The sequence below is a fragment of the Populus alba genome, chromosome 17 (assembly GCF_005239225.2).
Source record: "Populus alba chromosome 17, ASM523922v2, whole genome shotgun sequence".
Lineage (NCBI taxonomy): Eukaryota > Viridiplantae > Streptophyta > Magnoliopsida > Malpighiales > Salicaceae > Populus > Populus alba.
The window spans coordinates 16577963-16591732 of record NC_133300.1 but is presented as its reverse complement, the minus strand read 5'-3'; the positions used below and the strand labels follow the sequence as shown (position 1 = coordinate 16591732).

Genomic DNA, 13770 nt, shown 5'->3' with positions numbered 1-13770 from the left:
TCTAGCAACCTGAACTTTAAGCCCCAATTTTTCCCTTCTGTTTTTTCTCTCCTGAACTCCTTTACTAGAGTCAACGACAGCTCCAAAACATCCCTCCAATTTCATTTCTCCACTGGAAACGGCCGCGTCCTGACACAATTGCCTAGCTCCTTTATTCCATTCCTCGTTTTCAAAATGTGACGGTGACAAAAGTCCTAAAGAATGTCAACCCATTAAACCTTTCAAGGCTGAGTAGGGTCTTGAAGGTGTATTTGTTTAGTTTATAAATATGTGTAATATATATATAGAGTATACCTGAATAAAACTAATTTAGATTATTTATTTGTTAAAATTCTTAGAATATAACCAAGTTGAAATTCTAGCCTGAATTAATACTTTGTTCTGCTTATCTTTAAAAACTTTTTTCAATAAATCTTCTAGTATTTAAGTTAATTGTATTAACGACCTTACAATCCAGGTTATAAGGTTAATATAATTTAATAAAAAATAAACTGAAATAAATTATAAAATATAATTTTTAATAAATTATAAGTTAAAATACTTTGCAAGATAATTCATAATAAAAACATAGTTTCTTTTAATGTTTTGTTAATTAAAGTTGATATGTATTTTCCCCTAATCTTAACTTAACATACGAGTGGATTTGTGGTTTGCAAAAACAATAAGTCTCAAATTTGAGTCCCGCCTTTATAATTCATACAGCTAATATCAGAAAAGAAAAGAAAAGATCTTAATCTAACACTGAGATGAGATGATGCTAGGAACTGGAATTAGAGATTTTGCCTATGAATTAAGATTTTTTTACAGGCCTGTTTTAGGGAAATTGTCATAAAGGCCTCTTCTCTTGGAGGCTTTTATTCAATTTATAATTTTGGACCTGACCCATAACCAATTATTTTGTTTTTAAAATGATATACCTAATAAAAAGTCCTCCATTTGGGATCCATCATCCATGGAATCAGCTGCAAACCTCCAAGAACACACATTAATCTTCAAAAGCCTAACATTTAGGTTAGCATTGCATAGTGGGCGTCCATGGGTCAAGATCACCCAAAGGAGGTCCGAACTATAGGCATGATGCAAATCTTTGCTTTTGGTTTATGTTTTTTAAAATTATTTTAAAAATATTTGATTTTTTATTTATTTTTATTTTAAATTAATATTTTTTAGTGTTTTCATATCATTGATATGCCGATTTAAAAATAATTTTTTTTTAAAAAAAAAATATATTTAAAAAAAAATAATTTAAAAAATAATTACTATCAAAAATCGAGTAGCAAAAACCAAAATTTAAGCTTACCTGGTAACAACCACAATACAATACAATGATGTTTCATGAGCTTATTGAGTATGGGGCTGTTTTTCAAGTGTTTACTTTAATAAAGATTTGCAATAATTTTTGTTGTCATATTGACATGTCCTTTGTAAGTGGAGAGAGCTTCCTGAAATGTCTTTATTGCCAAGAAAGGAACGTGTGCTTCGCATTGCTGTTGTATATCCATGAAAGTAGATATCCCTACATCTTTTGGACACGGCTAAATCATTTACATCACTTTGGATTGGAGCAGTGACCAATGTTTCGGCTGTTTTTAATGGGCATAGCATAGTGATAAATGACTGAAAATTTGTATAGCAAGTTCGAGTTCGAAGTCAGGGTATGTATTTTTTATAAAAATCTGAGATAATCAAGGTTTTACTCACTTATCTGATCCACAAAATATACTTTTTAAAGGATAGGGTTTTCTCAAATCCAAAAAAAAGAAAGTTTCCTTGCATTATCTTCTTTTGTCTCTCTTATGTCTAGTCCCGGTCCTAGGAATGAGTGGCCTGTCGACATTTTTTCTTCGAGGAAAGAGCTCCATGAATGATCTCCATCTTTAGCCTGTGTGTATGGTCCTCTTCAAGAGGAAAGAAGTTTGCCTTTAATGGACGGGGAGTAGCTATCAAGAAAGCTGAGGTTCCTTGCAGCACCACAAAAAACCAATTCAGTTTCTGTATCTTTTATACTTTAGAATGTCCTAAAGAAACACGCATCATTGCACGACAAGATTTTGGTGGACGACACAGCATGGAGCAGCAGATTGGAGCTCTGGAGTCAGCTGAGTCATGAGTTTATCTTTTATTGTCTTATTACTGTCAGGACAAACACGGGGGAGATAACAAACAAGGCATCAGGGAATTTTCCGGGAGACAAAATCTACACGCCAGAGCAATATCTGAAACTGTCAGCAGTATAGGCGCACTTGAACCTGAAGTTGGCCAAAAACCTAGAACTACCAAGGGAAATCTTATGAGAAAGAACATAACATTAATTTTCCAGCTGAAATCATTCTTCAAGTTGGCTGTTGCCTAAAATTTCCCAATTCCTAATGTTGACAAACTTGACACATCTGATGTTCAATGGAAGCAATTTCAGTAACTGTGTCTGTGGCAATTTCAGTTCATTCTATTGGTGGCTGAGACAAAAAATTAGAAGTTTTAATTTAATTCGAAAATTGATTTATGAGTTCCAAGCAAGCCAAAACGTGATTCACTGGAGAAGGCTAAATATAGATATTTAGTCTTTAAACTCCAAAATCAGTACTGAAATACAAAATTTTTGTCCTAGGCATAATAGAATGAAAAGTAAAGCAACTAAACTCGAAAACAAGCAGAGGAGTCCAGTTATTGAATTGCTTAAGCAGCACCAGCACCCTTTCCCTTCTTCCTCTGGAGCTTCTTCATATAAAATTCAAGTTCTTTTCCTTCCAAGATGTATCTGTTGGGGAAAACATAAGTTAGAAAATAAATAAGTTGACATCGAAAGCCCAATGTACTATCAGAGTATATAACTAACTCTTATCAACTAACCCATCGGCTCTGCCACATTGACCAGGTCGAGAAGAGATGGAAGCCAACAGCCTACCACTTCCAAACTGCTCTTCAATGTGAGGATCTAGCTTACGACCATCTTGACGCTTCTCAAGCTTCCTGAGGACATGGCTGCTCTTCTTTGTTTCTTCTGTAGTTGCTTCTCCTTCCTGCTGATATACAAGACAGAACATTTTAATTAAGAACACCACATAAAGAAACTAAAAGATAATAATATGTCAAACCAAATCAGGAAACAAGCAGAAGATAAAACAGCCGACTACCATGCAAAAACAATTATTAAAATATAGCATGGTTTCTATCTTGCTGGCAACATTAACAACACTAATGACCCTAGCACACAGATAAGCCATGGAAAAACATCATCAATAAGCAGTTCTGCTAATCTTAAATAAAAAGAAAAAGAGAGAGGCAGTTTTGTTATATTCTATAAACAAACAGGATGATCCACAGCATTCAATATTTACATTGAAGTTATGTTAAATATCAAATTTATCGATGAGAAACTTCGGAGGAAAAATGGTTCACCAGAAAACACAGGATACAAGAGAAGAAGAAAAAATTCAAAATGAGGAATGACATTGAACACACACACACGCAGCCCTTAGAACAAGAAAATCTTATTCTGGAGAATATACGGATGGGTCAAAGTCACTGAATCAAAATTCATGCTTTGGATAGTTTGAAGGCTTTACAGGAGCAGCGAAACATTGAAGCGAGGAGGGTTAATATTGATTCCATAAAGCTAAAAAACAGATCAACTTCTCTTATCCTTCTCATAAACAACGTTGGCGAAATTCAGTAGATCCCATAGAAGTGCCATTCTTACACTTGGGAAAATCATGTTAATAACGATCATGGACATCTAGCAAACATCCTCAACGTGAAATCAAAAATCAAATATAAAAGAAACAGAAAAAAAGCATTATTCTGGTAAAGCATATACAATAATACCTCAGGGGTTTCCTTCTTCACCGCAGCCTTCTTCTTCCTACCAATGTCAACCCCATAATGCTGAAGGTACCATTGCTTGAAAGGGGCAGCATCCACCTGAACAATAGCACTTTTGACAAGAGTCTGGGTTCGGACAAGCTCATTGTTTGAGGCATTGTAAACCACATCAAGAATACGGGTTTTGCGAGTGACAGCTTCACTGCCCCACGAGTAGTTCCCAGTATCCAATCTGAGGGCCCTCCACTTCACATTACCACCTCGCACACGAATTCTTCTGACAGTCTTGTTGCTTGAGAGCTTAGTGCTTGCAGGCTGACGGCCTAGCTCATACCTTCATCAATCCAATAAGCAAGTAATTAATATAAATAAATAAATAAAATAAATATTGAAACTAAGGAGAATTAAGGAAATTGTACTTTCTCTTCTTTCTCCAGGCCTTCTTCTTGCCTCCAGTGGCACGCCTCTTGTGCATAGAGTCACGTGAGATACCTTCAAAGACATAAACAGAGACACCATTTTACAGCAGAACACAACACAGCACACAGAGATATACTACCTTTTATTTCATGGCAGAGAAACGGAGAGAGATTGTACTTACCCATGGTTGCGGTTGCGGTTGCGGTTGCGGTTGCGGTTTTACAGAGACCACTGATTTATGTATCTACTCCTAAGCGCCTCTCCTTCGACTTACCAGCTCTGCTATTCGTAAAACCCTAGTTGTCTGTCAATACGGGGCAGTCTTGTCATTGTACATACCCCTCCTTTTCTTTTCTTTTGTTTTCCGAAGACATTTATTTTTGGCTCCACATTGAACTCTAAGACAAATTAAAAAAAAAAAAAAAGTGATGCTATTATGAATATATTTTCTAGTATAATAAAAGTTTTTAATTAAAGAATGCAAGGATAATATTTGTGTTTAATAAAATATATTGAAAAATATAAGAACAGAGAAAATCAAACAAGACGTCAAGTTGAGTAAATATTGTGCTTAATAATATTTGTGTTTTTTTTTTTTAGAAAATTAAATATTATGATTAATAATTTTATTTTTATAATTTGTTTTAGTACTTTTTTGTTTTTCCTTTATTTTAAATTTTTCTAGGTTATTTAAGTTGTTTTTTTTATATTTATTTAAAAAGTTGCAAATCTTTTAAAAAGAAGGATACTTGGTGTGGTGAATTTTAAGAAAATAAAATTTTGAATTAAAATTTTTGATGAGGTGACCTTATTAAGTAGAATAGTACTCTTAATTCATTATCAATTCTTTATATAAATTCAAATCTCTATATATTTATTGAAAATTTCAATCGATAATAAAATTGATAAAATATAAAACGGATTCGTTAAATAAATCATTATTTATTTCATTACAAAATATCTAATTAAAAAATTTGACACAAGTTTCATCAATTTACAAACAAATATAATTTTATAAAATCTAAAATAAACCATAACATATATAAATCATAAATCTATACAAGAAATCTGTATATATAAAAAAAAACTATAAAACAAGTCAACACTCAAACAAAATACATATACAACAAAAATGTGCTAAAAAATAACATTTAAAATTGAGTTCAAATAAAAAAAAAAGAATAAATTTGCTTACATAAAATAAAAAATTCTCAATAAAATTTGAATCAAAATACAGATATTGACAAACTAAATGTTGTGATAATCGAATTTGTTGTAAAAAGTTGAATTATGTTGAGATTGAGGAGAAATGAGTAGTTATTTGGTACAAAAAAAAAATAATAAAAAAAATAAAGGAAAGAAAAAAAAAAACAATCATATTATTGATGATATTATCAATATAATTATTTTATCAATAACTTCATTGCTTATTCTGTCAATCAATCAATGTATTCATACCAACTTTAATAAATTGGTACCAACACAATGAACTCAAAACTTTTTTCTTTGTTTTGTTAAATGTACCTTATTGCAAAATCATGAGGCCCAGAAAGGTAACAAATAATACAAGGGAAACGTATGATTTCTTAAAATACGATGCGTACGAAATCCTAATCATTTGAATCTTGATTTAGAGATAGGTTAGATGGATTTAAATTAAATACCACAAAACACACCCAATTATCTCTCGAGTGCATTTAATTAAATGCCACAAACTATATTTTATATATGCTCAAGAATTTGCCAGAGAGGTCAGAAGGTCAATATAGCTCTCAAGTATTGCGTGGTATGCCTTCCAAGCTCTTAATGCTTCCATTGTGACCTCTCACAGTCACTTGCATTCATTCATTTCATCTCCCCAACCCCTCCACTTCTCCTCTTCTTTTTCAGTGTGCGCCACCATATCCTCACCCTCTCTCTCTCCAACCTTGTGTTAGTGCCATAGATTATACAGTCTCTCGCTCTCCTTTCCTTGCTCGTCTACAAGTTATCTTCTTGCAAGTAAGAGTTCCTCAAGGCACCTTTTCTTCTCTTTTCTTGATCTTCTTTTTTATGGCCTTTTGTGTTTTTCTAAGAGGTGCTGATAGTTGTTTTTTGGTGGCTAACAGGAGTTTTATAGCAAGGTGGTGGCCATGATGACGATGGGGCTGGGGAGCTTGGTGATGAACTTGAAATCGAAAATAAGAAGTTTGAAGATGAAGAAACCGTACGATAAGATTGAGAAGAGTGATAGCATGAGAGTTGAGATAAGAAGCAGAAAGGCCAAGAAGCTCATTGAAGAGACCTTAAAAATTGCAGATTCACCAGGGAAAAAAACTTATGCTTTGTGATCAGCACTGTTCTTGATCATGATCATCTCAGATCCCGCAAGTAATTAGAGGGCAGACAGCTCGTAGTTGTGTCATGTTTTCATGTTTCTTTCATTTCCTTCTTGATTAAGCATCTTTTAATTATAGCAGATAATACAAGAAGGTTGTCTTTAAATTTGTTGGGGGGCATGCGTTCCTCTTATTTTCTTCTTCATCTCCACGGCTAGTTCATACCACACACACACACACACACACACATATATATATAGCACATATAAATAACCCCATTTCCCTTAATAAATCCTTCTGATGCCCAGCGCATGACTTGAATTTGCAGCCAAAATATGTCACGAACATGGTCCATGGATTTTCACGATGACCATATATATCAGAGAGCTCAAGGATATGATATAAACAAGCTCAAAAATATTATCACAACTGAGAACACATGGTGTGAATTCCTCCCGGAGGGATAGTACTCTAAAATAAGATAGATTTACGCTCAAGGATCATCTTCTTGCAGGCTATATCACAAGGTTTGAAGACTTGTTCTATTTCATTGTAGGGCAACGAAAATTTGCTTAATTTAAAGTAAAAGATCATCATCCGTGAGAGAATCCTCCTATAGGTATTTGTTAAGGCAACTAATTATAAGAAGTAGAATATGCCTCCACTGTTTGCTTACCATAAATAAATAAAGACTTGTTCTCGATCTTTCATTGTAGAGCAGCTAACATTTTGCTTTAAAGTAATAGATCATCATCCGTGACAGAATCCTCATATAGGTATTTGTTAACTAAGGCGTAGAATATGCTTAATTTTCCACTGTTTGCTTATCATAAATAAACTAACTAATTCCTAAAAGCTGCATAATTAATCCTTGGGCCAGTACTGCTAGCTCGTGATTGCGTAATATAAGTAAAATCCATCAACAATTCAACATGTGTGAGTCATATACATGATTTAATGAGAAAATTTCAAATTGACAATGGTTTTCGTCTCTCTTTTAAACTAGGAGAAGAGGTGAAATATGTGAAAGTAATACAATAGGTCCATTTTAACTTTACTTATTTTTAAATATTTTCCCTAGATATGAAGCCAATATCTCAATTAATGTGGAATGGGAAGGTCTGCGATAATTATATTTGGGGGAAGAAAGACGAGAGGAGGACAGAAGCAAAACAACAAGACGCCGGTGAAGGTGAAGAGGATGGGGACGATGAACGGGTATATATTTTGAGAAGTTTCAAAACAACAGTTTTTTGTGTGAGAGAGTAGTTAGTGGAGGATAAGATAAAAGACTGAGTTTGCAACCCACTAAAAAGCAGCTTGATGTTGCTTTTTAGGTTGAACACAAATATAATGGATTTCACAAACATAAACTTATATTTAGAATTTAATCGAACAATTTATTTTGTGTTTTACCACATAAAAGCAGAAATAGCTAAAAAACAAAAATATAACATTTGTAATAAAAATGATTATAATATCAACGATACTTATCCGATTCTTATTTATTTTAAACAAGATTTGGAGTTCAAGTTTTATAAATAAAATATATCATCATTGTAAAAGCTTTATCCTTTAATAAATCAGCTCGACTCGATCGAATTAGTTGGGATTCATAGACTTTTAAATACTAGGATATATATATATATATATATATATATATGTGTGTGTGTGTGTCTTTCTTGTAAAATGAGGAGGAGAAGAGGTGAAGTATGTGAAAATAATAAAAGGGTACACCTTAACTATACTATATGTTCATATGTATTATGGATCATCATTAAGTTAAGCCACGTTATAAAGCTAACAAAGACGACAAATCCATGTTTGAAAGAGTTCTCCGGTCCAAGGTGATAAGAAGTGATGAATGATAATGGAATATAAAGCATAAAAAAGGTTCCTTATCCCTTCCGACTTGCCCTTTCAATATTAATATTAGCGAGAGAGAATGTAAAGAGGAAGGTAGGCCAGGAATATTCAGACGAGACAAAACATGGAAAGTTGGTCATCATGCGGCACTTATTTGGACATGAAGTCAAGACTTGAAGGTGGACAGTGGACACATCGTGTGTTTAAGAATCATTTGTTTATTTATTTTGAAAAAGTAAAGTCCTTTCTCACCTCCCTCTGCATATGATCTAGAGAGGAGAGTGTCCGCATTAAATGGTACATGGCAGCGCAAGAGGGTCGCGAAACAGAGGTGGTGGTTTAAGAAAATCCACGGTGGTTAGAATCTTCATTTATTGTAGAAGGAGACAAGGGAATAAACACAAGAAGGAGTGCATATGCTACGTTCATGTCCATACAAGACCTTGTCTCGTGTTGCAGGGAGGCAATTGATCATAAAGTTCTCGAGGTTTAAAAACCAAAAACAAAACAAAACAAAACTCAACTACTCTGCATAATAGAAAGTGGGTTTTGCTGCGGGTCGGATAAGTTTTCTTGAAAGAAAAACAAAAATTAAATGTGTATTTTTTTTTAATTCTAATTATAAATCATAAATAGATTTATTGTGTTAAGAAAACAAAAGGTGTTAAGAAAAAAACATTAAAAAAGAATAAAAAATGAACAAAATAAATAGTATAAATAGATTAAATGTAAGAATACAAAAATAATACATTTTTTTTCCCATATCATTTTGCAAACATCATATCTTAAATAATTTTATCACTCAAATTTCTTAATCTACTTAAGTGTAAAGTCAAACTCATATCCTTCGAACAACTTGATGGCCTCTGTGAGCTAATGACCTCATGCCTCCCTCCATTAACAACTAATTTGACCTTTCTCCTCTCTGAAACTTGAAATTTAATATTGCAGTACTTTCGTACACGCCAGGAATTTATTTTGGCAGCCCCTCAGTCCTGCTGATTTCTAATTATTAGGACCACACACACACACCCCCATTAATTCCTGACCATGGTATTTAATTTAATTTAATGTTTTCTGCAGTAGGAATCCGTCACAGAAGTGAATTTATTTTTAAAAAATAAATTGAAATGATATATTTTTTTATTTTTTCTAATTTATTTTTAATATATTATCATATCAAAACGATTGAAACATAAAAAACTATAAATATTGTTTGTCTGACTCTACAGTTACATACATTCACTCATTTCATCTCTCTCAATTGTTCCCTTCCTCTTCTTCTTCTCTCCTCTGCTCTCCCTGGTTACCATTCACTCCTTGATTTTAGTCCTCTGATAATAAGAAAACAATCTTGCTAATTTCTTAATTTTCCCAGCTAAAGTTTTGTCTTCTTGCGAGTAATTGCTTAAGGTAGGTAGGTACTCTTTAGCTTCTCTCCCCTTTTTCATCTCTGTGTTTGTTTAAAAGCGGCTAAAATCATTGATTACTTGAATAGCAGGTAATTTTAAATAGCTAGAGCTAGCCATGGTGATGATGGGACTCAAGAGGTTGATGGTGTTCTTGAAATCCAGAATGAGGTTCTTGAAGATGAAGAAACCTTATGATAAGATTGAGAAGAGTGAGAGCATGAGAGTTGAAATAAGAAGCAGGAAGGCCAGGAAGCTCGTTGAAGAGACATTGAAGATCGCTGATTCTCCAAAGACCAAGACGTATGCTTTCTGATCTGTACTGTTCTTGAGTATATATTGAAGATAATATTCACATGTCCTTTCTCTTTTAATTATTAATCTCGTCTCTTGTCTTCTGTTCCTCCATGGCTAAGCTCTGTCATGGATGGTACAATAGCACAGCTCCATCCCCCCCTGATCCTTGTAATGTTGAGCATAATTGCAATTTACAACATATTTACCTTAACAAATAACTTAATCAATTAAAACAGTTGACAAATAACTCTAAAGCATGGATCAGTCGAATTTAGTTTTCAGATGATCATTTTAGATTTCAATCCAAGTAGAGGATATATAGCAGTAATAACATGTATAATCCACCCGTTTAAAATTTATTTTTGTTAGAATGGCTGCATGTAAACGAATACAAATATACCCTGATATTGAAATTATACTAAGCACATACATGAATGTGCCAAGAACATATCGTGTATTCAAGCAGTAATCCATGGATTCGCTATCTCAAGAGCTCCTGGTGTATGTAACTCAGGGCCTTGGACATTATCAACAACATATGGTGTGGATTCCTCCTTGGTCGTGGATCACAAACTTTTGGGAAGTGATCATGGGTGGTCTAGTTTGAGTTGCATATGTATCACATGATCTGGACTTTAAGGACTTGTTTTTCTCAGTCATGAAGAACTTTCGGAAGCCATTAATAACTAAAAGAATATGCTTCACGTGTTTTCTCGTTAAAGTGATTCACTTAATTTGGTCAAATTACTTCAAAAAAGAAAAACCCTCTTCTTTTTTTTTTTTTTTTTTTACGTGGGTGTCCGGGCCAGCTTGCGCGCACCACGACTAATCCCACGGCTCACTGAATATCCTGCAAACCCAGTGAGCATGTAAGGCACCGCGGGGATGACAGACGTGCACGGTGAGGTTTGAACCCAGGATACAAAGGAAAGGATCAAGTCCCTTCAACCGCTGGACCAAGACCTCAAGTGCCCTCTTCTTCATTTTTAGTTTTATGGCTAGAGGATTATATATCTTCGAGCTAGTTAACATGCTTCATGTGTTTTCCCTAAAATTTACCAGCTTCTGATATAAACAGCTACGTATAGATCTGATCATCATTGCATACCATCCTTCTCTCACAACTGAGGCGCTCACACTGCAGCCAACCAAATACATGTTTAAGAATTAAAAAATAATATAAATTATATTTTAAAATTTTATTTAATAATTTAAATTATTAAATTTAATTAATTCTGTAATATGATATTAGAATTTTAATAATTAAGTGGTCATGAATTTGAATTTTATCATTTCTATTTGTTTGATAAAAATTAAACATAAAATAATATGAATTTGTGTAAGTTTCAAGTCTAAAAAGTATTTATTTAAAAAAATATTAAAAATTAATATAAATTATATTTAAGATTTTACTTTAACGATTAAATTATTAAATTAAAATGATTATTTAATAAGTATCATGGCTAGCTGCTTGTATCAAAAGTTAATTCTGTCCACGTAATAAAGCTATGGAGATGATAAAGCTGTCCTTAAAGATTAGGTGCTGACGATATTTTTCAGTGTGAGGTTACTCCAAGGAGTGATGAATAATGGGATCTAAAGCAGCAGTGAAGAGCTAAAGCAGCAAAATGGAGCAAAGATGACTTGCCCTTTTCAATATGGATGACAAGGAAAAAAAAAAGGCAAAAACAAAGATAGTCGTGCGATTAAAGGATCATATTATTCATTATTTATCTTCAGAAAGTTAGTTGATTTTCACTTTCCACTAATTTAGAAAGAAAATTTTATATTCATTATGTTTTGTTTATCTTAGTCAATGCAATGTTTTTAATTAGAGTAAGTATTTCTGTTAAAAAAATATTTTATGGTTGTTAAGTAAGTTAATAAAAAATATCAAAATAGTATATTTATAATTTATGTATTTGAAAGCTTAAAAAAATCATAAATGTTATAAATTATATGTTCAAAATCTATTAAAATATTTTAATAAAAAAAAATTGATTTCAATGGAGTTTTCATGAATAATTTATTATTAGTATTAGTATTTTCAAATTAGATACATAATAATTAAAAAATAAAATTATTAAAATTAAAAAAAGATTATAATAGCATGTAAGAATTATGTCAAAACTAAAAAGCAAGTTAATCTAGTAAATTTTTTTCAGAAGGTAAAAAAAACAAAGACACAACGCATAACCCACCCATAACAGATAAGCTTAGGCACTTAGCCCTAATTTTATTCTTGTTATTAAGGAGATGGATGATAAGTTATCTGCTTTTTATTTTTTGAAATAAAAGGTCATTGATGATGAATATACTGCAAAATGATTCATGAAACAAATTAACTTGTTAGAATCTTCATGAATTATATAATTAAACAAGACAACTATCTATAAATACATTCTGAATAATCTAATCTATATCCTATGATCCCCAAGGGTGAACTATTTGTAAATGTGTTGTTCCAGAAGAAAAAAAAAATGCATTCTGTAGAATTCAACAAAACAATAAACACTCATCATCAATATAAAATTATAAGAAAAAATTAATGGATAATATATTATATTTATTTTTTTTTGCTATTAGTAATATAGATCCTACAATAACAATATTACTCTTCAGGACTCAACATTCCTTCGTAAATGTACAAAAGACTCATGCAAGTTATATGATGATGCAAAATAATATGATTTAAAGAAATGAAAGAGGAGGAAAAGAAAGGAAGAAAAGGAAGAAAACATTAGGAAAAAGATGAAAAGAGCATGAGAAGAGAAAAGAGAGGGAAGAGGAGAAAAAACCTCAATTTTTTATTAATTCATCAAAACTCTTCATAATATGAAAATTACATATAAATACCAAAAACCTCGAGACCACAAACAATGAGACTTATAATTTATTAAATAAAATATCCAATGAAATAATATAAATTAAGCTTAATAATAAACCTAAATAAAATCCATTAACTTGGATGTGCTTAATTTTCTAACCAAATAACGATAAATTAAGCAATACTCTATAATTATTCAACCAGTATGTGGACTATATCACAAATCTGGTATTCACACAAACTCTCCCGGTGTTAGAAAATACAAAAATATCCTTTAACATAAAGTTTATTATTATTATTTTGCTTTCAATGGTATTCTATGTTTTATTATATAATAAAGATGAAAAAAATATACTTAGTTAAATTAAAAATGACAAATAAACTATGTAAAAAATCTTCTATAACCTTGGAAGCCTGTACAAATTGTTTTTAGGTAGAAAAGCAAAATTATTACACTGTTTCAATAAACAAAGTATCGAAGGGTGTGAAGCTACATTAATTTTCCAGACCAATTAGATTTTGTTAATAGCGCAAGTTAGACTGTAAATAATAATAATAATAATAATAATAATAATAAAATTGCGAGAAATTCTACGAACTACATTGAGATAAATTCATTCCTCGTCCTTAAATAAAACTACAAAGAATTGATATAATTATTTTTATGTAGTTTATGGATAGCTACATTATAGAAATGATCCTCACTTTCATTAATCCGGGGCACTTCGATTTGTTAAGTACAGCAATTCATATTTCAGGCATCAAATTAACAATGGTTGCTCTAAAAAAAACAAAAAAAAAAAAACTCCAG

At 32.0% G+C, this 13770-nt stretch overlaps 1 protein-coding gene and 2 long non-coding RNA genes across 5 annotated transcripts; 2 read left to right on the top strand and 1 right to left on the bottom strand.

Moving 5' to 3' along the window:
* Positions 1–2457: 2457 nt before the first annotated feature.
* LOC118029707 (small ribosomal subunit protein eS8) lies at positions 2458–4572 on the bottom strand. 2 transcript variants are annotated; one of them, XM_035033616.2, is made up of 5 exons: positions 4424–4572; positions 4242–4314; positions 3826–4156; positions 2851–3020; positions 2458–2758 (listed from the first exon to the last, which is right to left on the bottom strand). In XM_035033616.2, exons 1-5 carry the CDS (start codon positions 4425–4427, stop codon positions 2677–2679), a joined length of 660 nt encoding a protein of 219 aa, XP_034889507.1. In that variant the 5' UTR covers positions 4428–4572; the 3' UTR covers positions 2458–2676. The 2 variants fall into 2 exon arrangements, with proteins under 2 accessions (XP_034889507.1, XP_034889505.1); XM_035033614.1 differs by having other exon boundaries at positions 2851–3023; positions 4424–4571.
* Positions 4573–5951: 1379 nt separating this feature from the next.
* LOC118029708 (uncharacterized) lies at positions 5952–6765 on the top strand. Its single transcript, XR_004684217.2, has 2 exons — positions 5952–6243; positions 6351–6765. It is a non-coding gene; the product is annotated as an uncharacterized lncRNA (long non-coding RNA).
* Positions 6766–9233: 2468 nt separating this feature from the next.
* Positions 9234–10216, top strand: LOC140954840 (uncharacterized). Of its 2 annotated transcripts, none has more exons than XR_012168383.1 (2): positions 9234–9839; positions 9928–10216. It is a non-coding gene; the product is annotated as an uncharacterized lncRNA (long non-coding RNA). The 2 variants fall into 2 exon arrangements; XR_012168382.1 differs by having other exon boundaries at positions 9234–9843.
* The last annotated feature ends 3554 nt before the right edge of the window (positions 10217–13770 follow it).